Genomic DNA, 26,881 nt, shown 5'->3' with positions numbered 1-26,881 from the left:
TCAGAAGATAGATTTAAAAAAATATCCCGTCATTAGTTTAACATGTTTTTAGTATAATTGTTTCAAGTGACGAAGCGTAAGAATGAAATTTTGAGTTTTAAACAAAAAATTAACTCGGTTTGCAAACTTTTAAAATTGAAAGTCCATGTCAAGATTTTCAATACTGTTAGTTTCAGATAGTTTAGACATGTGAGAAGATTTTGAAATACAGGTAGAAGATCATAGCCCTGACAGTTTTATTTGTGTAATTTTATGAATCAATAAAGCTCCCGTGGAGTTAATTATATATTTCAATGTGCTTAGCCACACTTGAAGATGCACCATTACTCTCATTTGCATGTACATGGGCACCATTAGCTTCACTAAATATGGAGGCTATATATTAGCATCACCAGATATGGGTGTCATTAATTAACCTGATTATCAATCCTCATTACCCTTGTGAATTTTTTTATGCTATTGTAGTACCACGTGACAATGTCTAGGGGTACTCATTACTTATTATATTTCGACACGTGGATTTATTACACTAAAATTATAATCTAACATATTTTTATTATTTGTGAAATGACTTTCATGTGTATTGATGATTTATGATTTAGGGTTAAGGGTATAAGGTGTAGGATTTAGGGTTTAGAGTTTAGGGTTTTAGAAAGAAACCTAAAATAATCTTTAACAAATAGCTAAAACATAATTTTTCTGATTAAATCTTACGTGTCAAATTGTGATTGAAATGATAGACCACTTGATATTGTCACGTGGTGTTACGGTAGCACAAAAAAATTTCTCTTACTTAGTTACTTCTGCAGGAGATAGGGAAGAAAAGTTCACAACGGGCCACTGAAACCCTAATTGTAAAACTCGCAGTTTTCAGAGAGAAATTAACTACGTATACGTAAATATTGCCTCTGTCGTATCCTTGTTATTCCTTAAATGCACCAGGTAGATCTATAGTACGTATTATTATAGTTGTAGAGAGGTCAGGTTTATGAGTTCAGAAGTAACTGTAGTTAACAGTCTCGAACAGTCGAACCTGCATTGGACCTCTAGGCGCAACCAACAACCCATTCATTACCTTCGAGGCAGTCTTGAAGGCTAGGGCATAGGGCCATAGTTTTAACTCCAGATGAAGGACGAACCCTTTAAATCTGAAACAAACCTAATAAATAAGCTCCATACCAGAACCCTTCAAGCTTTAATTTCGTCTGATTCTGAGTCAACAAGAGAGATAGCTGGCTAGAACTGGACGTAGGACACTCTTCTTGACTGAGATGTCTTCTCCTGAAGTTTACGAGCAACTTCCATCTGATTAATTCTTCCAGGTTGAAACGACTACTTGGCACAGTTGACTACAAGCTATGTTTGTGAAATGCCACCGATTAGAACACAAAGTCCAAATCAAACCCTCTATCAAATGAGAATGAGTAACTCTGAAGACACCATCATTTCAAAAGGCAAGTGATAATTGCTTTCAATTCGAATGGCGGTAGCAAGCCAGCAAGGTCTGAAACCTAAGTGCCAAGTAGGGTCGAACATAGACAAATTTGTGGCAAATCTCAATTCCCACGACGCCAAAAATTCATAAATAACTACCGGTAGAACAAAGTACATCAAAGTGTGTTTGTGCAGCATGTATGGCTTAGGGCACATGCATGGCTTCGTATAAAAGCGAAAGGGAACAGATCGAATGCCGATCGTGTTCAGATTGGACCTAGCTCATGCTAGTTCAAGAAAAAGGCAGATAATGAAAGTGCCTAGCCATCGACCTGAGGATACGAAATGGCTTTTGAAATGTTGTTCTTTTGTAGCTTTAGATTCATCATTATATATAATATATTATATGCTCCCTTGAAAGTTCTTAGCGCCCCGCGCCCGACAAGGAGATCATTGGCAGTTGTATACATCCAGGGCCATGGAGTCCCACAAGTTTAGCTAAGCTAGCTCATACATAGTTTAGGTCTTCGAGCTAGGGAGTACAATTCCTAGTTCACATCTCAGTTTTGTGAAGTTATTATATTCACTCATGTAGGCATATATCAAATCAAGCTTGCTAGCTACCTAATTTTATACAGCACCTTATGATCAGAGGTGGCTAATCATGGATTAAGGACATTTTGAGAGGTGAAAAGACAACATATGCAGTTATATGTGTCTACTGCTTTGAGGCACTTCCTAGTTCCTTCCGGGGCCGGTCCGAGGGATTTGAGGCCAGTGCGAAGAAAAAAAAAGGACTTTACACAAAAAAAAATTGGAAAAATGAATAGAGTTAGATTTTTTTGGAAGTTTGAACAAAGATTGTGAATTGAAGATTGTAGAAAAAAAAAAAAAAGACTTATCGGCATAAGTCAGTTGGAGAACACAATTATATAGTGTGTAGTTTTACATCATTAATTATATTAAATTTATTATCAATTAACAAATAAATTTAAAAAAATAGAATTTTAGACCGTGGGCCCATTGCAGTAGCTGGCTGCCCTCTCTCATGGCCGGCCCTGGTTCCTGCAGAGCAACAATTGCTACTACCTTTTTTTAACAAATACCGATCGCGAGTTTGCTGAGATGGTGGGCTGCATATAAGACGATCGTATGGGTGATCTTTATCCTACACTGAATAATTGACAATTATAGGTGTAGTTGTTAATGTGTTTAGTTACTTAATTAGTGAACCTTAGGCCGGGGAATTTGAGAGATAAATCGGTTGGATTTATTATGACTTTGTGCTTGACATAGTCACATAGATGGTCAATTAAGTTGGTAACGATGCCAATGCTCAATTGAAAGTGTCGTCAGCCAAGAATAATCGATAAGTTCTTCAAAAAAGTTGTTGATGGTAAGTATTTTGCTGGAAGGATTAGAAAATTAATCATATGTTGCTCGATCGTTTTCAATTTACTCTCTTCATACGTTTTAATTAGTATCTTACTTTTAGCCTTTATTAGATTATTACAGATGAAAAGATCTTTTTCATTCTTCACTAAATCATGTACGTTGTAATGAGGAATTTTTGGTGAGTGAGGCGATTTCCCTGTTGCTCAACCTATATATTTGTTTTTTTAAGGACCTATATATTTGCTAAACATATGGAGCAACTGACATATGTAATTACTATTTATGACTTAACTGAGTTCCAAATGTACAAAAATCTGAAAGCTAGGTTAGCTAGATAGCATCAAATTGAACCATATATATATATATATATATAGTCCCTATCCATAGTGAAGGTTCACTCAGGAGTTTCAGAGTGAAGTTCCAATTTTGGCACACTTTTCGGTTAAATTTTTTCACCATAAGTGATTCAATATTTAGATATGCTATTCAAGATCATCTCTATAAAGTTTCATCCAATTTGACAATGATTTGAGCTTTCAAAATTGAGATTTATACGAACAGTTCACGTTGAACAGTTTTAATTCATTCATTGATTTAATCTAATTTCAATACCTTAACGATGTCCGAATTAGATGAAATTTTGTAGAGATGATCTTGAATAGCATACCTAAATATTAAATCGCTTATACTGAAAAAATTTGACCGAAAAGTGTGCCAAAATTAGAACTTCACTCTGAAACTTTAGAGTGAACATTCACTCTGGATAGGGACTGTATATATATATATATATATATATATATATAGCCCTTCTTGGTTGCGGAGGTCCGCACCAAGATTTTGGTGCGGATTTTCATCTTTTTACCACTTTTTGATCAAATTTTCTCATCTCCACCGTCTAGTATCTAGATAATATTGTGTAGATCATCTCTGCAAAATTTCAGCCAATTTGGTAATCATTAAGGCCCTAAAAATTGTGTTTTTCTGTTTAAAATATGAACGGTAATGGTTCGACAGAATTCAGTCCGTCTATTTGTTATTCGATTTTGAGGGCCTTAACGATTACTAAATTGGCTGAAAATTTGCAGAGATGATCTACACAATATTATCTAGATACTAGACGGTAGAGATGAGGACATTCGATCAAAAAGTGGTAAAAAGATGGAAATCCGCACCAAAATCATTGGTGCGGACCTCCGCATTTGAAAAAATCTATATATATATATATGATTTTCGATGTCGAAACATCAACTCCCACTTCATTGGAAAACCTGTTGGATAATGGTGGCAATGCAAAACACACGCAGAGATGAAACTTCATTATTGGCTGTAGTAGAAGGTCATCTATGAACTCAAGCCACACATATATATGTTTCACTTGAAGACTCGCAATATATAACACAAGAAAAAGGCTGCCTATCTTCTCTAGCCTTTATCATTGATCAATTAGATGCAACCATAAAATCACTTAGATATGGGTATCTCATGATTTGAGAAACCATATTGATTCCTCGGTACCAGGCTTAATTAGTTTTAGCGTCCCCATTACTAATTAACATTCTTCATTTTGTCATATTCTTTAGGCGTGCATTATTTAACCATCCCAATTCCGCTTAATTGGATCATGATGACTAGGAACTGAGACGATAGTAATTGAACTCTCATTCATCATTTGATTTAATTAAGTGGAGGGTGACTCTGCCTAATATGCACACTTATATAGAGCTAGTGACTAATTACAGAGATTGAGAGAAAGAGATTTGGTTTGTGGAATGAAGTCATTGAAGTGGATGTCCAAATCAGTTTCATGCCATTGATGAAACGTAAAAAATTGGGATATGAAGTACACCACATTGCTTTATTGGTTAATTATATGCTAAATGCAACGCTCTAACTTAAGAACAACCCTTCTCATGCAAGTGCATGCATAAGTTTCTCGAATCTAGGTTTGTATATTCTTGCACACCTTAGCTACTTCCCTCTTTTTCTTCTTAAACCGCTTCAACTTCATAACCAGCAGATATAGTAGTATAGGTAAACCCCAGAAATCATCCAATCCAATCCAATCCTTTTTTTATTGTACTTGTACAATATAACCTCGATCGATCGTCAGCTTAATTTTCGCTATCAATTCTTTCATCATACTGTAAAGAAATTACAATAAAAATGTACAAGTATTTGTGAATTAAAGATCAAGTACCAACTCAATCATCGTAAATTAGTTTGAGTAATAAACATACACAAGAATATGGGGCATGCGAGAAGTTGATTATTACTGATTAGAGCTTAATTATATGGTGTGATACATTATTCAAAAACTTACAAAATTTGCAGCAGAAAGGCTGTGGGTATTTTGAATAAGATGGCTTGCTTGGCAGGCATTATTTTGCTTTTCTGCAAATTGTGATCAAACCCTTTCAATTATCCGTCTTATTTTCCCCACAAGACAATACAATTAGGACTAACCCTAGCTAGCTACTACTTGTTTATAGTCTATTTGTCCTCAATCTGCAACCAATTATCCTCCAATATTAAAACCCTAGAAGCCTCGTTAAATATCAATTAATCTCTTAATTAAAAATGGCTTGGTTTGACTACTCTACTGTACGTACGTGTGTGATTTTGGACTTGTTTGCTTCATGACTTGGTAGTTAAGTTCAATTAATCTATGAAATTAAGCCTGGTTCACTGCTCTATAGTAGGTGTTTGACTTGATTAAACCCAATCAAGCCATTTTATTTTCAACTAGGTTAGCTATCCAATCAGACCGGTACTGATCGATCTAGCTAGAGCAATCTCCATCTGTTGCATCTCATTGGTCTCACGTTTCAATCACCACCAAGTAAGATGATCAAGAGTGATTGATGAAAAAAAAGGCACCAGCTACCAAACATGAGTCGATTTCAGTCGGAGTTTTCCGTTACCGGAAATCTCCTGAAATTAACAGATCACAATCATCACATTGCTTAATTATCTTTCTTCAATAATTGGTGCCATTCTATTTGGAATCATATCACAGTACGCGAATTTGTCTCTTACGAAGCAGTGAAGAACATCTTGGTTACATGCTAAAGCATATATTGGCACGCCATGCATTCATGTCTAAGACAAAACATTCTCAAGGGAACATCGATCATGTATATAATGGAGAAAGACATAACTCAAAACCAGAAAGTACTACTCCTCCAAATATACATATAGTCGAATATATATAGTTTCTGAATAAATTCGAAGAATATATATAGAAAGGTCTAGCAAGTTCAGGGGACTTTAGTTATGTTGGCCTGGCCGGTGCGAACTTCATCAAGATTTTATATAATGAATCACGGCTTATTACTTTAAGCCCTGATGCTCACTCGAGTAGTCAACACTAAATTGATTCGCATGAGATCTATCTCATACCGATCCTTAACTTTACTAATGGAATAAATTATTGTTCACATTTCAAAAGGCAAATTTTTATAAACAGTACACAAAGTTTAGCTCACTATTAATATTAGGATTTTATGTTTCAAATTATTAACTTTGATACATGAATTTCGAAAACTAGATAAAAACCTATACATGCAGTGATAGACGTCGTTAATCAGAATAGTTTTGACCAAAACTGAAGGGACAAAATAGTCCTTTTATAGGAATTGATATAAGAAATTTTTATGTAGTTTTGGTAGAGGTCGAAGAGAACAGCTGAGGTTTAAGATCTTCAATGTTTTCTGGGTTTTGACAGAGATGATGAAACAATATGAAGGTGAGTTAAAACCCAGATCCATACCCAAAACAATTGAAAAGATCGACCAAACTCATTGGAGTCATTGCTCTTCTTCTCTTTACAGGTCGATTTGGTGACCCATACATTTTTATTCTTCTTCTTGGTCGAATCTTAAAATTCGGTGCGTTGTTGTACCGAAACAGTGATTTGGGCAACTGGGTTTGATTTGGGTCCGAACTAGTGGGCGTAAGAGAGCTTGTGCTTGGGATATGCGGGTCTTCGCCTTCGATTGCGGTGACGGGTTTGTATTATTCTTCTTCTTCCTCGTCTTCGTCCAAGTAATTGGATGAGGAACAAGAAGATGAGAGATACCATTGATTACGGTACGTATTTCCAAATATAAATCAATCTACTGACGAAGATGGAATTGCAAATTCAGAAACAAATATGCATATCCATTTGAACTTTGTGATTTGGATATGGATTATACAGTAATGTAGTTTGAATTTTATGGTTGTGGATTTTGTTAGAATGTAGGATTTACCTTGCAGTTATGGAGGGAGTCTGTATTAGACTCAGGGGTTGAATGATGGCCCTGTTCAATTCGAATGGTTGTGGCAACTTGGAAAAATCTGGTGACCTTGAACAAGGTATCTAGCAAATCTACAACCAAGTATCCAAGCAAGGCCATATCGAAAAAAAAGTATCCAATCAATGTTCTGACTGTTGAATGCAGTAGGCTGAGAAGGGTAAATACCAAAATGTCCCTATAGCAATGGAGAATAACATGCAATTGACCGCGTTAGTAACGGCATGTATAGATTTTAACTAAATTATTAAAAGTCATATACCAAAATTAATGATTTGAAACATGAAGATATTAATAGTGAGTTATACTTCGCGTAAATTTTTCACCATCTCAAAAGTACTTTACAGTATATTCAACATGCTAAACAACCAAAATCTGACGACACACAACAAACCAAACAATTCAAACAACATATCGATCCTCCTGGTTAATTTCTTCTTATTTTGTTCTATACTTCTAGTGGAGAGTATCGAACTTATATTTCGATCTTTCAAACTTTCACTATGATCTTAAGTTTAACTTTCTTGAGGGACCCAACTCAAGTCTGTCATTAATTTGTAACAATTTCGAGTTTAAACTCATTTAATTAGAATAGACACATAATTTCTACACTCGCCTTAACTATTAGCTTTATCATTCCTCGACATTCTAGACTAACTATCGCAAGGTTTATATCCCATTTGATTCAAAGTCGAGTAGCATGACCGTGTGAATGTATTGTAACCAGTTCCAACTTCCAACAAGGAAAAGGACTCATCATCATTTGGACTTGGAATAGATTGCCGCAAAGGATCTTCAATTTTACATGATTTTCACATAAAGCAATCTCGACTTTCGTTTTCCTCTCGACTTTCGTTTTCCCATGACCTAACGCCTTACTGTTACTTGAGTCATGACTTGGTATTAGGTACACATCAAAAACACGTTGCCGACGATCCTATGAGACTCCAAATTTTCAGGTCCCACTTTCATCATTTTAACTTGTAAATTGGGACTGGGATTCCGGTTTCAAATCTCAAAGAATGTAGTGGAGATTCAAACCCAAAACCTAGAGTATATAGTAATTAATCATTCTAAAACCACATAGACAAGCAGAGAATGACAGTAGAAGAGGGTAAGCTACTCCAAATTCAAAAATGTTTTCTTAAAAATGAAATAAATAAATAAAATTGGAAAATGTACAAGATCTCAATACTGAAATAAACATTACGTGCCCAGCTGAATCTAAAATGGAGACGATGTCACTTCTCATGCCGGAGGAGCGGGGAGTCAGAGGCTAAGTTGCAAATCCAAGCCCAGCCCATCATCAAAACTAGGCCCACCATCCCCCGTGAACCTACTCAACGAAGGCCCATCCGCTCTTCCATGGGCCCGGTGGCCCTGCTGCACTTGCTGCCCCATCATCGTCAATGCCGACTCCGCTCCGCCGCTTCCGCCGTAGGCATAACTTCCTCCAACCCTCCCATTCCCCGAGGCTGCCGGAAACACACACCCGTGGGACACCTGGAACTGCGTTGCAGAGCGAGGCACGTACACCCACGAGGGGGATGCAGGAGACGCCGCCGGAACCATCACCGACCCCGTCGGCGCCAACAGGTGATGCGGCGGCGCGAAGGCGGATATTATAGGGTTGCGCGCGTACGAAACGGCAGCGTTACGGCTGGCCTGAAGCTGGGCCCGCTTGATCTGCTGCCTCTCCTTCTTGTGCGCGTTCTGGTGGCCGCCGAGCGCTTGCGAGTTGGCGAATTCTCGGCAGCAGTACTGACACTCGTACTTCCGGTCGCCGGCGGTGGAAAACGCGCCGGATTCCGGCGATCCGGAAGGAGTGGTCTTGTTGGAGTCGAGCACAACGGCTTCGTCGACGTCTTCTTGGGGCTGGTCGACACTGAAGCCAAAGAGTTTTAAGCGCGTGGTGGTAGGACTAGTAGCAGCAGAAGCAGGAGCACTACTAGTGTTGGAGGTGTAGATTGGTCTGGTTTGATATTGTAGCTCTCTTTCTGCAGCCTCTGCCATCCTAGGAACACAGAGAGAGAAAGGGAGAGAGCTTCAAGATGAGGGTTACAGAGAGAGAGAAGGGAAGAGAAAGAAGGGGAAATGACTCAAATGAGGATGTAGTGGAGTTGTTGCATGTGTTGGTGTATTTATATATAAACAGAGAGAGAGGTCTCAAGCTAATTGACTCTTTGATGGTGATGATGTATATACTATGATGTGTATGCATATTTGCTACAGAGAGAGAGAGAGAGAGATGGTTGCGGTTGCGGACATCCCAAGAGTGGGAGAAGAAAGTGAGAGTTGTAATACACTGTAAATATTAGGGAAACACACGACCCAAGAAACAAACTCGGGGCCCCAAAACCAGATTGCACTTGTCTTGCTCTGGCTTTGCCCTATTCTCACCCCTGCATGCCAAAATTTCAGGAATGCCCTTTTGATTAACATGAGGAGGCTTCCTTCCAAATAAGTGATTAGATTAATTACAGGATTGGTACATATTTATATGCATAGTTTATGTTATTTGGGGGTTTGTCATTTCTGAGTGGAGAAGAATGTGATGCATCTGATGCTGAGTATGGTACTACTGTGTTGTTTAACTTTCAATTGGAATTAGAATAAGAATTAGATGTATGATTGGGTTTGTCTACAAGCTAGGGTTTAGCTTAGCTTAGCTTGTTTGTAATTTATATTGGGTGCACAAAGCAAGCACTATGCAAAGCATATGCACTAGTTAACTAATAACCAACAAGAATTGATCGATTAGTTTTCATTTTCGTGAACCGGACGATTTGGTGTTGGGCAGCATCAGAGACTGAGACGAGGCTTTCAATTAGAGGACTACAACCTCATCATCACTCTCATTAGTCAACAACAAGGAAAGATTAGGTTAGAAAAGTCTGGGCAAGTACTTGTAAAATGGGGCCATCTGATGGCTTAATATATTGCGCTTTGGATTAATCAAGAAAACTTTGGGGGGAAGATGGCCAATACCGAAGCTGAAAGAACGTGTTTAATCAAATTAAGAAACCTTGGCTACAGAAGCATCAATTCACACATATATATATATATATATATATATATATATATATATATATAGCACATTAAATCGACATTATTCATTGATTTAACATCAATTGTCATCGACTTAAATTTGTTACAATATAACTATTTAATATTTTTCAATGTGTTTTATACATTCTAATTTTTATACTATTATTTAATTAGAATTTTACTCTAATCAATTATAAATTTATAATTAAATAAAACTTAAAATTTAAAACTTGAAATTTTATTTCATAAAAATTAAAATTACATAAAATTTAAATCACATAAATTATAATTAAATAGTTAGAAAATACTAGTATTCATGATCTTTTGTTGTATCAGTCAATATTTCCAAATAATAATCATCGTCGAATGACGGAGGTAACTCACGTTGCCTAATTTTTTTGCATTCTTTTTCTTCTCTCTATCATAATACTCCTTATTTGTTAGAGTAAAATTGATGGTTTGCATCACTATGATTGCCTCTTCTCTAGTATGCTCTCTTTGCTCCTCCTTTTTTTTTTCTCTAAGCATTCTTTCCTCTTGGGCCTTCATTATAGATTCTCTTATGCCGCTTATGTGTTCGGCAATTTCCAATCCGACTTTTGCTTTTGGAAACAAAGTTGAAAATTATTCGTTCTATTTTAAATTATTATTATTTGTCACTTTTATTTATAATTTAGTCATCAATTTTAGTAAGTGATTTTTGTTGGTTCATTAAAAATTATTAGTTTTGTATCGGTAGTGTTGTATATTTAAGGAGTTATTACATTAAAAAAATACAAGTTTAATTCGAATTTGGTGTTGTAGTATATTATTTCAACAAAGAAACATATAATTGTTTTTTAAATAATGAAATATATATATTCACTAAAAATATTGATATGTATTTATGAAATTATTCACTAAAATAACAATAAAAATAATTTTTGAAGCATAACCCACATGTATTACTGTGATACAAAAGTGTATAAAAAGTAAATAACACTTCTAACAGACTTTTGTGTCACATTAGCACACTAATCCATGAGTTAGAGACGGAGTGTACCGGTGTAGGAATTGTGGCTGGATAACTCATGGATAAGATAGGAAAATGTCTAAGGTCTAAGGTACTACTTTTGCTTAAAAGGCTCATTCGGCGACACGTTATAGATAGGCCCCCATCATAGTTGGTACGTACGTACCCTCATATATATGTGCTTCTCAGTTTCTATAGCTATCTCGTACGTACGACGTATATGTTAGATTTGTCTCATGCACGTACAATTTCAGAAGAAAGGTGAGTGTGAGTGGTTATGATCTATGAACATAACTTGCACCGTAGATTTTGAATTTGAAATTAGCACAAATTTGAAAGTTCGGTTTTCTTAGGTGAAAAATTAAAATAGTAACGTTTATCGGCTACACTAGATTGACAGCTTGTCAACATGCAATCGAGTGTCAGATGTGTATAGACGAGTGTTTTAGTTTTAAAATGTATATTATATATAATGTCCTACTAATAAAGTAATGAGTAAATTCAATTGTACCATACAACCTTGAGCCTCCGAGTGGATCTCGACAAATTGACATTAAGACAATAAATAAAATTTCTCTAAATATCCAAGCTATGTCTACTTAGTAGATCGTGACAGGTTATGTCATCCTCTTAAAATTAACGTATCAGTTGTCATTCTAGATTATCCCAAATAATAAATCAATATCAATAAAAAATATTAAAAATGATATATTGTTTCATAACTGTTGAGATATATAATTTCATTAATATAAAGTGAGAACGACCCATATATATGAGCGCACAATTATAACAAGGGGCAATTGACCATTTGCGCACAAACAAGCCAAAAGTTACCCAACTCAAAATTTAATACACATTCTAATGTTTTAAAGTGGTAAGCCATATATCACTTATACCTTACTAATTTTATCTTATGGTGGGAGATGTTCACTTTACTCCTAATCTAATTCTATCCACTCACCTCCATCTCTCTCTCTCTCTCTCTCTCTCTCTCTCTGACGACGACTCCGATATATACTTTCTCTCATCTCTCTCTTGTTCCTCCATCGCGTTCAACAACGTCCTCAATGTCGGTTCAACCAAGACTCGATCGACACCATCGTAGGCGATTAGAGGACGACTGACTTAGATTGATGTTGATGACTCTATTCGCTTCATCTTGGATTTGTTGACGTGGTACAGTCGCTGACGATCAACATAATGAGGTTGTTAATCAGTTCTAATGGGGATAGGTGAGAGCAAAACGTTATGAAACACCTCCACGAGCTTAGTTGAATAGATATGTAGCTCATATACAATTGGATAAAAGGTTTGAATCTCTAGTTTACTCACCATGACTCAGATGAGGACGATGAGATCATGGTTGTCGTTGAGAAAGAGCGAGATGACGAGGTCATGCTCCACTCCGGCGGGTTCATATATGAATTTGGCTATATGTGATATTTCTTTGTTTTGTTTTCAGTTCAATTCAAGTTTCATTGGTGGTGAGCTCTATTCGAAATATTAGCGATATCACCGATATATCGCTGATATTTCGAATCCAATACGATAAGAGCATATCGGTCAACGCAAAAATGATGGTCAACGGTCAAATATCGGTCAAACTTTGATTATTTTTTTTCCAATCTTTGTTTAATTTTTAATATTTATTTCCTCTTTTTAAAAAAACTTATATTTTTTTTCATTTTTTCATATATATTTTTGATTTATATATATTTTAAATATATATGATGAATTTCAAGTCTAAATAATCATTCTTAAATACTTATTTTTATTTTTAGATGTCGCTCGTGTATTTTAATTGTCATTAAATCAAGTATTTATTTTCTTTAGTTTACTTAGTACCGTTTTTTAGTTTATTTGGTACATATTGAAGTATAATTTTATAAATTTTATTGAAAATAAGTAAATCCGATAAAACCGATATATCCCCGATAAAACCGATATATCCCCCGATATATTGTTTTACCTCTCGACCGATACGATACCGAAAACGATATTTAGACCATTGGTGGTGAGGCTATTATGGCTTTTGGTATTAAAAAGTTTTGTTGTTTTTATTTTTGGTGGTAAAACTAATAGATACCACTCACCACCCCCGAGTTGAGTGTGATATATTGGTGTCTATGGTGATTTGCCATATTTGTATTACCAGTAACATGTTTTTCTAGTACTCAATAATGTTTTTAAGCTATTGGGACTTAGTAACCCGTTTAATGAAGGTCAGTAATGTGTTTATAAGGATGTTTGGAGTCAATAATTTATTGTTAGGGGACACTGGGGCTAGTAATTAATATATTGTTAGGGATTACTAGAGATCGGTAATTTATTGTTAGAGGTTATTAGCGGTTAGTAATTCATTTCTAGTGGTAGTGGTAACCAAATTTATAATTCCGATGACAAGTAACTGAAATTTTGATTTTTGATGACTAGCAGCTTGAAATTTATATTTGATTATTGAGGGTTAATAATTTATTATGGCGAACGGTGACCAGACTCCGGCGATCAAAGATCAGTGTCGAAGTCCTGTGAATAGTGGCCGAAGTCCGGTAATCGGTTCCGGACTCTGACGATCGGCGGTCGGAGTCCGGCGAGGTTTTGGTAAAATATTATCTCTTATAATTTTTTTCTCTCTAAATATTTAAATAGATGAGAGTAAAATAGTAAAAAAAAAATTTAAAATAAGAGTTTTTATACTATTTAGTCAAATAGTATTAGATACTCTTATAGTGATTGGTCACATGTTAAATTTTTTTATTTAAATAATCGATGAGAAGGCTAAATTAGTATTAAATTGTCATTTTTCCTTTATAACAAACACCAATTTACATGAGCGCACAAAAGAAAAATGCACCAATTAATACGTGCATTGAAGCAATAATTAAAGCTAAACACGCACACACTCACAGAGTTGTTAATTGAGTAGGAACGAATTAAAAAGAGATTACGAACTTCACGTAATCTTGGGGGTAGTTTAAAGCTGTTGCAGTAGCGGAACGAAACCCTAGGAAATGAAGATAACATTAAACCCAACTATTTTCTGTGTTTCCCTGACCCCAACTGCTCCTTCGAGTCTTAAACTGCCAGAGAAAACAAGCCTATAAAATTTAAAAAAAAACTATCACCCAAAACTTGGAACATTCAATTCACTTCTTCAATCAGTTCAATGTCTCCATCGATCTCTAATACTTCGCATGCACTTCCCAGTTTTACCCTCACAATGATCGATCTGCAAGATAGATGGCTCTGGAATGCGGAACTCAAATCTCAGGAGCCGACACCTCCCACCAATAGAGCTGCTCGAAGTTCTCTATATTTACTTGAAAGTCAAAACCTCCATGCATGCAAATCTTTCATGGCGGAGGCCCCAGATCTATTACCGTCAAGCTCCCAACTCAGTTTGCATGGCCCAGATGTCGCCATCGTCATTATCTTCCATATCTAGCTACAGATACGCCTGCCCTCCACAATTGCAAAAAGTTTAGCTTCAACGAATTCTAAAGCAGCTGCAGTAGTACTGGTAATGATGGCAGTTTTGTGATTAGAGTCAACATCGGAAGCTCTCAACTCAAGCTAAGCTCTAGCATTAGCTAGCTAAGTCTAAAGTGTTCGATCAGGTGTGTTTTGTTCGGTCCTACCATTACGTGTTGATGATGAGTGATTAGATTAGATTAATCAACGTTTAATTAGCTAGGGATGTTTGCGTGATTGACGTTGCGATCCACGTTAATCAAATGGATGAATAATTTACTTTCTTTTGGAAGAGATCTCTGCGAATCTTACTAACTACGAGAGAAAGAGAGAGAAGGTGAAACATAAGTGATCGAATTTAGCTTCGTAATCTCCCACTTCCATTAGATGGGGATTAGTTTAATCAAATTGTTAATTATTATTGTTATCAGAAAGCTCTTTTCTTTAGCCTCTGGTTAACCCTAAGTCTTCATCAAATCTCAAATTCTGACCCACCCTGTCTCCTCTTTCTCATCTGTTTTATTTCTATTTACTAATTAGTCAAAAAAATTCCCAATCCTAAAAATCTACTCGATCAGATCCCCCATCATCATGTACATCATCACCTTTGGAGCCTAAAGCTTGCAAACTTTTCGACCGTTTGATTTGATTATTAATCACATTACTTCCATAACAAATTAGCTAATGAAACATGAATATCGATGTTAGGTAAACGAAAGTCAAGCTGTCGATCATGGTTAATTCATCACATGAGTGTTCTTCGAATTTTATTTTTTTACCTTTTTTTTACCATCAATTATGGAATGGGACGTTGCGACTTGTGAACTGTCTCTAACTATGTTCAAGTTATAGAACTTATTTGTGGCCCGGTACATTTTCTTCTTCTTCCGGGTTTCGTACCTCTTTAAGTTTTCAGCAAGCAAGACAATGCAATTTGTACCCTATTTTGTGACAGAACAGTCTTTGTACTTGCTTATTACTACTCATATGTCCCTTTTATATTAATGAAACTGATTACTTCATACGAAAAATTTAAGCTGATGGTACTTATCCGTTTTACATAATTGTGTTATTTAGGTTACTTTGATAATACTGCCTAGTTATACTGAGATGGTCATCTAGCATTTAGAAATAAATATTTTCATCATGCAGTAACACTCGTTTCAAATTACAATGCTCTCTCTTTTTTTTTTTGTTGTTGAAGAAAACTCTTTTAATTCATATATATATATATATATATATATATATATACACACACATAAAAGAGACCATCTCAACATATGGAACACAGATGAGTTATTGGGGCCAGGAATAATAATTCATAAGGCACATAGATTTAGGACTTGGGATTACAGATATCTCTGCAGTAACCAGTTTGAAATGATGAATCATATACTAATTTATTTCCGTGAACCTAACAACATACTTCTTTTTGGTTTCTTAATTGGATTCAATGATTTTGATATATATCAGGGTCTCTATATTGACTATTAGGGGAGCAAGGTAGGCAAAGCAAGCTAATCAGCAACTATATACATGGGGCTTCATGGAGTTGGTCCATCTCTAAAAGAAAAAAAAATGTAGGTACTGAAGTGATTGATCTTCGATCGATCAAGTCCATGTGTGTGCCATAAAGGTTGAAGAATTCATCGAGGCTTGTTAGTTGGGAAACAGTATGTGGTTGCTGAATAACTTAATGAATTGTCTCTCTCCCAGGTTGCTCTGTTTATTTCTTGTTATATTAGAAGAAAGTTACTAATTTTCCAAAAGAACTATCAAGGGAACTAGGGAAGTTTAGAGCTTAGACAAACCAATGATCTAGCAAAAACTAGGTAAATTTCACAATATACCTGCAGTTAGTATCATACTCAATGCCAAATCACTTTCTAAGTGTAGAACTATATATAATACCTTTTGATCCGAACTCACTTTGCAAACTTACTGTCAGATTTAAATTTTACTTGTATTAGCAAAATCTATATTTTAGATATTATAAACGCACTGATATCAAAGGAATAAACATGTCGTCAAAGTTGTTTTAAAGAATGTAGACATTTCAGGATATACGTAACCAAGGTCCCTACATAACCATACTCATCGATCATCTACCGGATTTCACTTTACAAAATCCTTGATTATATTGGTTAAGGGGAGCATATAACCAACACAAAACTATTAACCAATGAACTCCAAAACATATTAACGTACACATTGGATTTAAAAGGAGAAAGATGGATTGAAGTCATTGAACATGCTGCCCAAGAGGGAATGAAATATATAGGGGGGAAATGGCTTCAAAAATTCATATTAATAGATTTAGGTATTTCTGTTGGATGTTGTTACACAGGTGACATAGGGCACAAGGTCGTCTCCTCTGATGAAGGGTTACGCATGTGAGGCTGCACCTCATTGGTTCCTCACTATTTGAACCAACTCCGGTAGGGCCGTAACCGCACATTGTGGGACCGACACACACAACCAAGTCGGAGGTCGTCAGGTCGACGAAGAAGGCTAGGGTTTTATAATTGTGCGTCCAATCAGATGGAACTTCTTCTAGAGCTGCTTAATCCTTTTGATTTAATTAACTTAACTACTGTCTGCTTAATTAAGCTTGTTGTAATGGTTTCCACCCCATCTTAGTACAAAAACCACTAAAATTAGGGCCTTAATCATGCTTTCATTTTCTCTCTTTTTTTTTTTAAACTTTCCTAGCCAATATTATCGTCTTAAGATTTCCCAAATCCCCATTATGGCCCGCCGAGTGGTGCTTAATTGCTTATTATTGGTTAAAGATAATTAAACCCAACATAGTTTATATATTTGGGACATGATCCTACTTGCTAGATCATGTTAGAACTCCATTAACTTTCTAATCCCCTTTTGTTTCTTTTGGCAACCCATTACTTTTGGAATGATCCAAAAACAATGTGGTTAATCCAAGCGTTGGTTTGGTTTTTCAAATTGGAAACCCTTTTTTGGATATGTTTTGAGTTTATTTTTTTCTTGATCAGGGCAACAAAATCCCAAACAATATGGGGGTGACTCAAATAAGTCCCTCCAAGTAATCCAAGTGACACTACCTACTTCTTTCTCCAAATTAACAATTAGGGTGTAGGGTTTGGGTGGAGTTAGCTTTAAGTCATGTGAAGTGACCCTCTCCCTCTCAATTATTTAACTAAACACACCCCATTATCAATCTAAGCTTGATTAGAGCTAAACAATAGATCACAGTCTAAAATGTTTATATATATATATATATATAAATGCTTTTGGATTAGAAAAATACACAATTGGAAATCCGTGAAGTGAGTTAGGAGTATAGTGGGACTTTGGTCAATCAATGGGACAAAAGAAATGTGCTTAGCAAAGGTAAATTAAGCGAGTGAGAGAGGGACACATAGTCGGCTAAATACAACCCCAATTAACATGTAACCCAAAAACAACATATGTAAGCTAGCAGCTGGGAGACACCTGCACATGACATGACACAAAGAATGCATTTGAAAACTCTAAGATTAGATTCTGCACTTCTATCTTCCTGGCGTTTGACACAAGTTCAACGCCACTAGCTAGCAAGTCTTCATTGCCACCTTATTCTGTTGACTGCTTCAATCCCTTGATTTCATTTTTCTCCCAAATTCCAACTTTTCATTTATAAGTCATGGCCATAGAGTAATGCATGTATTGAAGTTTATTTTTTATCAAATAAATAATTTAAATATTATAATGAGAGTCGAATTTACTAAATTCCACAAACATAAAGGAGATTGTTGCCGCTAAACAAAATGAACGTACCATATTGTAGATAAGTTATATACTTTTGGCTTTGAAAATATCATTTTGAGATATAATATTATAAGTCACGAATGAAAAAACAACTTGGGGTCAAATAAGCTAAAGACATAATTACAATTTTTTTTCTTAATTATAAGCATTCTTCTTATGTTCAAGAAATCCTAATGTACACAAATACATTGAAATATTAGTATTGCCACACTAAAGCACAACATCTCTGCTAAGATAGAAGAGTGTGCCTCAAACTTAGGTACTTCCACATGTTTAGACAATGTGACAAAAGATTCGGAACCTACTGTTCCTGAACATGGGAATCTCCAATCTAGGACAAGTAAGGAGTTAGGAGTATAGTCAGTCATATATAAATAAGAACCCATTTTTAGGCACATGTGGGACTTTGTCATGGACAAGGAGTTTAAGCATTTCCTAATCTCAATTCTACATGATTTGCTCATCTCTTCGGCTTAAAAAACGAACCCCCAGATATAAATTATGCCTCTATGCCATGAAGAACTTGTCCCTTGGGAACATCCAAAGAGGTTTCATAGATAAGGATACATAAACTTAAAACACAGGTCAAGACAAAGGATGGGTTGATTAAAAATAGGGTTTGAGAATCCAGCTTTGCTTTTAATAGATGCCTCCAGAGGTGTTCTGGTTTGGCAATTTAGTCCCAAAGCAGATAACCTAAGATGGTCAGGTCCATATTTTAAGGAATCGACCATATATTTTCCATGGTTGTTTACTTGTTATTAATTAGTTGCTTGGATTTGGGGAAGTTATATATTAAGCTTTCAAAGAGAGACTGCAATAACTAGGCCTAGTAGGCCATTCTTATATTACAGCCCAACCATGACTGGCGAGGGCCCAATCTCTCCAGAAAAAAGGATAGAGGCGATTAAAAACCTCATAACTAAATCTAAATAAGCAAACTCAGTCAACAGACAAAGGTATCACTTGAAGATTTATACTTCAGCATGGTTCACCTAGATTTTTTACCTTTTTCTTTTTCAATCCATGATTTTGGCTTATCAACTTCTGGATCTTTACCAAGACTGTTCTACTAATTGTCCCTCACAGTGTAAGAAGAATATATACTGTCTCGTTTTTTTAGCAGCTCATCTACCTGCAATCACAGTACTCATAACAAAGCTCACAACTAGACATTCTTTGCTTACATAAATATTCATGTGCAACAATCAAACTTACATATTGTTTTTCAAGGGGTATCTGTTTGTCACTTCTTGAAAGTCTGCGAAGGCCTATAGAAAATATTGATGAAATGAAGTAAACTATTGTAGATTACAGCCATCAGGAGTAACAAGTCACTGATTAATTACTAGCTGACCACAACTAAAAAACATGCGAGGGTTCACAATAAATATATACCTCCTTGAACTCAGTCTCAAATTTGTGAATTTCATCTCTCTTTTTTAAGATCTGAGCCTCAACTTCTCTAAGTTTACATACTTTATCAGTGGATGACTCCACACTGAGTGCCTCGATTTTATAGGGAGTTTTCTTGAAAAAATTATCTCCTGAAGAAATCAGCATACTGTAAGATCGTGATAGAAATATTGGTGAACAGCAAGGTTATGCCAGGGAAAAACTAAAATTAAAGTTGTTCATAGCATAAACAGCGGATATATGACTACCAGCTTTTAGTTGCGAGACCTCACAAGGATAAATACCTTCCAAAGTTTTAAAAAATGCAGCTGGAGCCTATAATAAATAGGATATCTATTAATTCACCATGAACAAGTGATAAATCTTATTACAAAAGAAGAAATAAAGGTGTGCATACCGCATTCAAAGTAGAATCCATTATGTATACTTGAAAATGCAGAAAATACATCCCTGCAGATGGTACATTGCATATCATCTTACTATCTTCCTGTACAGGGAGGACAGTCATTAACTCGACTGGCTAGTTTTGCAACTGTCACATGTCAGATAACAACTGATATTTAAGAAACAAATTGAAAAAATGAACACAATAAAATCAACATCTAAGCAGGTAGGCTGGTTGTGCAAACTTTTTTCTATAAATATATGAGGTGCCAAACATATGAGATTATGAGGTGCCAAACTCTAAAGCAATTGAGCCAGTTGTAGAGTTACAGAGATGAACTGACATGGGATATATTTCGTACCTGTGAGACTATATGATAACCACCATTATTGGGATCTTGCTCAAGATAAAGCAACTGGAAATGATAACAATGTAACGAGGAATGTAAGAATTGTACTAGCAATACACACGAAACATGAATAAATCAAATACGAGTATTATGCACCTTAACTCTGTTTCTTCCATACGTAGTAACTCGCACTACAATCCCCAACTTGGCTTGTTGCTCGCTGATCGTTACACCAAAATAGTGGGCACACTGTTTCTTCACCTGCAGAAAATCACAGAAATTACAGAAGCCAAAGAATTAGCACTACGTTGCAATTGATGATACATAAAAAGTAAAAGCGATACACCAAACAGTACTATTGCGCTCAAAGCAAGAATCACCTTTCCACTAATTGATGTTGCAAGAGAGAGATGTTTGTCACGACCCCGAAATTTTAAGTATAAAATTCGAAAATCGAAGCCATGAAAAGCTCAAAAATAATCTCATTAATTCGAAATTATCTTATCATCACAGTGGATCACTACTGAGTTCATGGTACAACTCAGTTAAATTGATTATTACAAACTCAACTTATAATTCAAGCATTATATCAAATGGAAATGTAAAAATCATCTCAATCCTCACCACAAGATAAAATAAAACAACTTTAAAGTCTTCAGAGTTGTCCGTTGATTCCGCTATTCCACACCTGCGGAACTATCCCCTACACCATCGAATAGGTGTACCGGGATTGTAAACACAAACCCGGTAAGCTTTGCAGCTCGTATGAGTAAAACAACAATATAACTCGCATATAAATACATAATAAAATACATAAAGCATTAATCATAAATGCACTCATGAGTCATTAGACGGCCCATCTGGTTGTCCAATAATATCAAAAAATATATGTGCTCATGAGAAATCGGGTAACCCCTATGTTTACCCAAATACATTTATAATACGGGTACTCATGAGCGCTGGTACACCTCTGTTACCCTTCATGTTAGTACGCCGTTCGACATTGGGCAACCACTTGCTACCCAATATCCAAAATATGGGTACTCATAAGCCGATAACCCATATGTTACCTCTCATGCAGTACACCGGCAGACAAACTAGAGCTCTAACTGTATCGTAACTGTCGCCTGGCCAAGGCTAGGTTCCGACATGCCAACACGCCCGAAGACAGGTCCGAAGACAATAAAACGTTTTAACATCACTAAAGTTAAAACCACGTACAAAACAATCATCACATGTAAATATTAACGCTATAATGAACTTATTTTCAAACAGAAATTATGACAGTGTATAGTATAGCAAACCATATATATGTACTTATTTTACCAATTATACACATACACAATCCACTATATTATATACATATCATAGTTTATTCTTTTTAATTTAGTGTAATTATGAATCTCCGCAAGGGTAGATTCGTCACTGTGAGATTTTACTCACCTTATAATCTTGAGCGTAATTTCCACAATTCTTCAAGTAAATCCTTTACTTGTTGTGTTGATCACCTAGAATAGATAAGAAGTGAATTTAGAAGCGTTACGTAAAACCTTAAATGCCGAAACAGTAATAATGTTTTACTGTTCAACAATTTATAAGGTGAGTACTGTTTCGGCATTTAAGGTTTTACGTAACGCTTCTAAATTCACTTCTTATCTATTCTAGGTGATCAACACAACAAGTAAAAGATTTACTTGAAGAATTGTCGAAATGGCCCAATCTAAAACTAGAGTTCTGAGACTGAAGTGTGTTCAACTCTAAAGGTTTTTCAGCATGAGTTTTTGTTCGTTGGAGTCAAATTGATGATGAATATATTAGAGATGTATTCAGGCAACACATATATCAGTTAGGATCGGCTTTTGTGTTCACCGGAAGGAACTGCTTCAAAATAATAGTTCGTATTGTTACAAGACGGCGAAGACGCTGAAAGAAAACTGGCAAACTTGAGTGTCATGATAATTTATACAGATGCATTTTCTAATTCCCATGTTTTACAGACGCAAATCAAAAACAATACAACAATGGGCAAACCTATAAGAGAAAAAAAAATTCAATCAAATACAAGAGAAGCCTCTGTACGAGTAAAAGGCGCAAGCATTTGCATGAATTGGATATATTTAAGGTCTACCAGTAACGGAAAGCAAAAAAGAAGAATACTGTCCAGACCCTTAATCAAAGCTTCTTATCTGATGCCGATCCTTTGAGGTTAAGATTGAACCATTTCTTTTTAGCTGATTTGTCCTTCCCATCTGAGCCACCATCCTCCTTTGGACTCCCAGCCCTTGAATCTTCGTCAGGGGTTTTGCTACTACTTCCATTGCTTATATTACTACCACCCACAGCATTATTGCCCGTCTTGGTGACAGTGAAAGATGAATGAATACTGTCTCGTTGTTTCAGCAGCTCATCTACCTGCAAATTCAAATTCATGAGCACCAATTCATGAAACAAAAAAAACAAAAAAACAGTCAAGCTTCAGATGATGAAATGTTTCAATAAATGAGTCAGAAAAATGTATCTACTATACTACCCTCACTATACTACCTAGTACCTACCATCATCTCAGAGTGATTCAAAAGAAGTTAAGGAGACTACATATTCATCAACTGTTCAGACATGGAACATTGAACTATGACCCCCATGTCTAATTTGGCCCTCCACTTATGCATCCTGAACTATAGGACACGTCCAGTATCTCTCTTATGTCTTCATCATATATCCTATAACTATTGCGGCAAGGAAGCTCATGCCAATCATATATCCTCCTGTTTCTACCACTACTAAGACATTCCCCAAGCCATACTTCCACCCACAACCTTTCTTACTCTACAATCTACATTACCTCCTCTTCCAACCTATATGGCTTTAGGCTTCACATATGATATCATAGTTCACAGACAATGGAACCCTTCACTTTTCTTTTTCTCTAACTAATACACTAATATACGATTTTTGATGCTGTTGTCTTAATCCTTGAATGTCAAGTTAAGTAAAAAATCTCTCAGTAATTGATTGATTGGGCTGACAAAAGGCTGTTAGGTATTCCCCTACAGTTTAGGAGTTAGTTTCTTAATCTGAAAGACCCCAAACCTGGTCATATGCTTAAACTCAGGCATATCTTTGTTGGTTGAATCAAATTTCCAATACAGTTATACATAAAATCTAAAAGCAAGACTAGGAAAAGAAAAGGAAATCGCCAATAAATAATGCTCATCAGCACCATTACATATGCATCCATAGGTGATATTGTAACTGATAACAAAAGCAGCAAACATGACTTACAGATTGCTTTTCCTGGGTGTATCTATTTGTCACTTCCTGAAAGCGTGCCAATGCCTACATAATAATAAATTGATATATTAGCAATAAGACCAAATCGTATTCCAAGCCAATAAAAAAAAGTCAGGATAAATACCTTCCTATACTCGGTCTCAAATTGGCGAAGCTCATTTCTTTTTCTTAATATTTGAGCCTCAATATCTCTAAGCTTATGTGTTATATCCTCATAAGACCCCACACAAAGTGCCTCAATTGTATAGGTAGCAGTCTTAAAGAAATTATCTCCTGTAAAAAACTCAGTGCATGTTAGTAATGATGATAAGCAATATATCATGCAGGAAGTAGGAAGCCATGGACAAAGAATATGGGAGTGAATCAAAGTTTATACCATAAACAGCGAATATATGAGTTCCAGGTTTTAGTTCTGAAACCTCACAAGGTTGAAGACCTTCCAACCTTTTAAAAAAAGCAGCTTCTGGATCCTTTGCCATGGCTAACTACACCACCATCACAGGGAAGCAACACATTTTCAGTATAAAAAAAAATGGAAATCTATCAAAGACCATTCCCTCAACCCCACCCAAAACCAGTGGTGAGGAGTTTAAAAAAGAGTGAAAGGCACACTACAAATACTAGCATACCGCGTTCAAAGTTGAATCCATTCTGTATACTTGAAAATGCAGGAAATACATTCCTGCAGATGTTATTTTGCCGGTTTTCTCACTATCTTCCTGTACAGAGAATAGAAGTTGGTTAAGCGAAAAATTCTCATAAGTGGTTCAAGAAAAATTCAGTAATTGATAGGCACATTCAAAGCTACGTGTTTGCCTACAAGGGAGGTCTTATAATCCTATTTAAAAGATATCAGAGGATTACACTCCCTGATTGCAAACATGTAAAATTCACAGCAGTTACACAGCTATTATTATAAAGTAAGATGGAGAAACATGGGAATATTATGGAGTACCTGTAAGGCCAAACCGTACCCAGCATTGGCATCTTGCTCAAAATATAGTAACTGGAAATCACAACAATAAAAAGCAAATGTTAGTATTGAACCAGATATTATTAATAACAACTTGGATACCTCATGGTTTTAAATATGGTCAAAATGTTAGAAGAACATGATGCAAATGTGTATACCTTAAATTTACTTTGTGCAGTTGAAGTGACTCTGACTACAATCCCTGCCTCGGCTTGTTGCTCACTGATTGTTACACCAAAAAAGTGGGCACATTGTTTCTCCACCTGCAGGAAATCACAACATAAGTAAAAGCGATGCACCGAAATCAGTACTTTAGCACTAAGATATGAAGCAAGAATCACCTTTCCACTAACTGATGTTCCAATTGGGAGAGGTCTAACTGTAACAGTACCATTTAGAGCTTCTTCAAGCACACTAGCTGAAATTGTAGTCTTGATCGGGACACCCAACTTGCTATAAGGAAATGTATATAAATTATCAAGCAGACATTAATTCGAACCACAAAAGTCTGTCTATCAATATATTACCTGAATAGAGCTGCAAACATTGTATTGACAGTTCCAAGATTTGACAAGTCAATTTCCATGTCCATGCCCTCAGCATCAATGGCCTGGAAAGCGAAACAGAACCTTTAAAAATGGGATGCCCCACTCAATAGCAAAACAACTAGGAGATTGGCAAGGCCGAGTCAAGGGTGCTGGGGTGGCATCAAATGATTCGTAGATATATATTATAGCAAAGCTTTAGATCATTGGGCATTCTTTTGCCCGATAAGTTCATCTAAAGGAAGTGAACATGTCTCACTTGATGGTTATAATAACATAACCAATTAAAATGTAGTAGCACCAGTATATGCAATCCTTTGGCCATAAGTGTATCTTTATAACATACGATTCAATAATCATAACAAACCTAACAATCTTACACACGAACTCGTTCATAAACCAAAACACTGCAAGAGAAAATGAAACAGAAGAAGAGAAAGACCTCGAAGCCGGCATTGTCATACTGCCTCCTCTTCTCGGGGTCAGACAAGATGCTATAGGAGAAGGCAACCTCCTTGAACTGCTCTGCCGCCTCCGGATTATTGGTGTTCTTGTCGGGATGATACCTAATTCACACAATCCCAACATTTGCATGTGAAAACAAACTCCAACACTGGCATCATAATCACTCCCAACCAAACCAAGTAAATCGATACTAAACTTTAGCCAAAACAAATGGTGCTTAAGAGATTAAAACGGCTGAAACTTACTTGAGAGCGAGTTTGCGGTAGGCAGTTTTGATTTCCTGATCAGAAGAATCCCTAGAAACGCATAACACTTCGTAGGGGTCTCGCCGTAGCGGCAGAGCTGATGTGCCTTCCAGTTTCGAACCCGACCCCATCTCTCTCTCTCTCTCTCTGCTCTGTAATAACCGAGAGGACCACAATTCAAAGCTTTTCTTCTTGGATCGCTCTCTTTCTTTCTCTTTTTCTCAAATCTCGGAAAACGAGGACGAGTAGTAATAATGAGAAATTACAACGATTTAAACGAGTCGAGGTTTGACCTGTATCTCGGATCGGAAAAGGGGTTAACTTGAGCTGGATGGAGATTCAAGCCTGACCCAAAGCTTCTCTTCTTCTTCTTTTTCCTTTTTCCTCTTTAATAATATTTTTGCCGTCTTGAATGGTTTTTCTTAACACGGTGGAGATCCGCACGGGAAGTCGCGGGGTAAAACCGTCAAACTGATCTGAAATAGTGTAATATGGTAAATACGATTTATAAGGAGCAACATTAAATTATTACATACTGTAGTTGTAAATATGAATTGCAGAAACTAAAAGGTGACCCAAAATTATGGACTATATAATGATCAATTTATTCATTTTGGCTGACCTGACAAAGACAGAAATCATAGAATGTTGGTTGAAGAGAGATAACTGAAACTCATCGAAGTCATAAGTTTGAGAGATGATACAAAGTGAAAAATCCCAACTTATTATATTGGCCAAACAAAAGGGAAGAAACTAATATTCGTCCAATGT

General features: G+C 36.0%; 2 protein-coding genes and 1 pseudogene across 2 annotated transcripts; all 3 read right to left on the bottom strand.

Moving 5' to 3' along the window:
- Positions 1-8,223: 8,223 nt before the first annotated feature.
- Positions 8,224-9,250, bottom strand: LOC126791384 (zinc finger protein GIS3). Its single transcript, XM_050517832.1, has one exon. It carries the CDS (start codon positions 9,135-9,137, stop codon positions 8,394-8,396), a length of 744 nt encoding a protein of 247 aa, XP_050373789.1. The 5' UTR covers positions 9,138-9,250; the 3' UTR covers positions 8,224-8,393.
- A 10,263-nt stretch (positions 9,251-19,513) lies between these two features.
- On the bottom strand, positions 19,514-20,995 carry LOC126792409 (chaperone protein dnaJ 15-like; annotated as a pseudogene).
- Positions 20,996-22,539: 1,544 nt separating this feature from the next.
- On the bottom strand, positions 22,540-26,474 carry LOC126789882 (chaperone protein dnaJ 15-like). Its single transcript, XM_050515947.1, has 11 exons — positions 26,111-26,474; positions 25,843-25,966; positions 25,383-25,465; positions 25,197-25,308; positions 25,014-25,118; positions 24,838-24,888; positions 24,512-24,601; positions 24,259-24,367; positions 24,007-24,155; positions 23,874-23,927; positions 22,540-23,003 (listed from the first exon to the last, which is right to left on the bottom strand). The coding sequence occupies exons 1-11, from the start codon at positions 26,239-26,241 to the stop codon at positions 22,764-22,766; spliced, it is 1,248 nt and encodes a 415-aa protein (XP_050371904.1). The 5' UTR covers positions 26,242-26,474; the 3' UTR covers positions 22,540-22,763.
- Positions 26,475-26,881: the final 407 nt, after the last annotated feature.

The sequence above is a fragment of the Argentina anserina genome, chromosome 4 (assembly GCF_933775445.1).
Source record: "Argentina anserina chromosome 4, drPotAnse1.1, whole genome shotgun sequence".
Taxonomy (NCBI): domain Eukaryota; kingdom Viridiplantae; phylum Streptophyta; class Magnoliopsida; order Rosales; family Rosaceae; genus Argentina; species Argentina anserina.
Note: the sequence above shows the minus strand (reverse complement) of the source record. Positions and strands in the feature narration are given on the sequence as shown.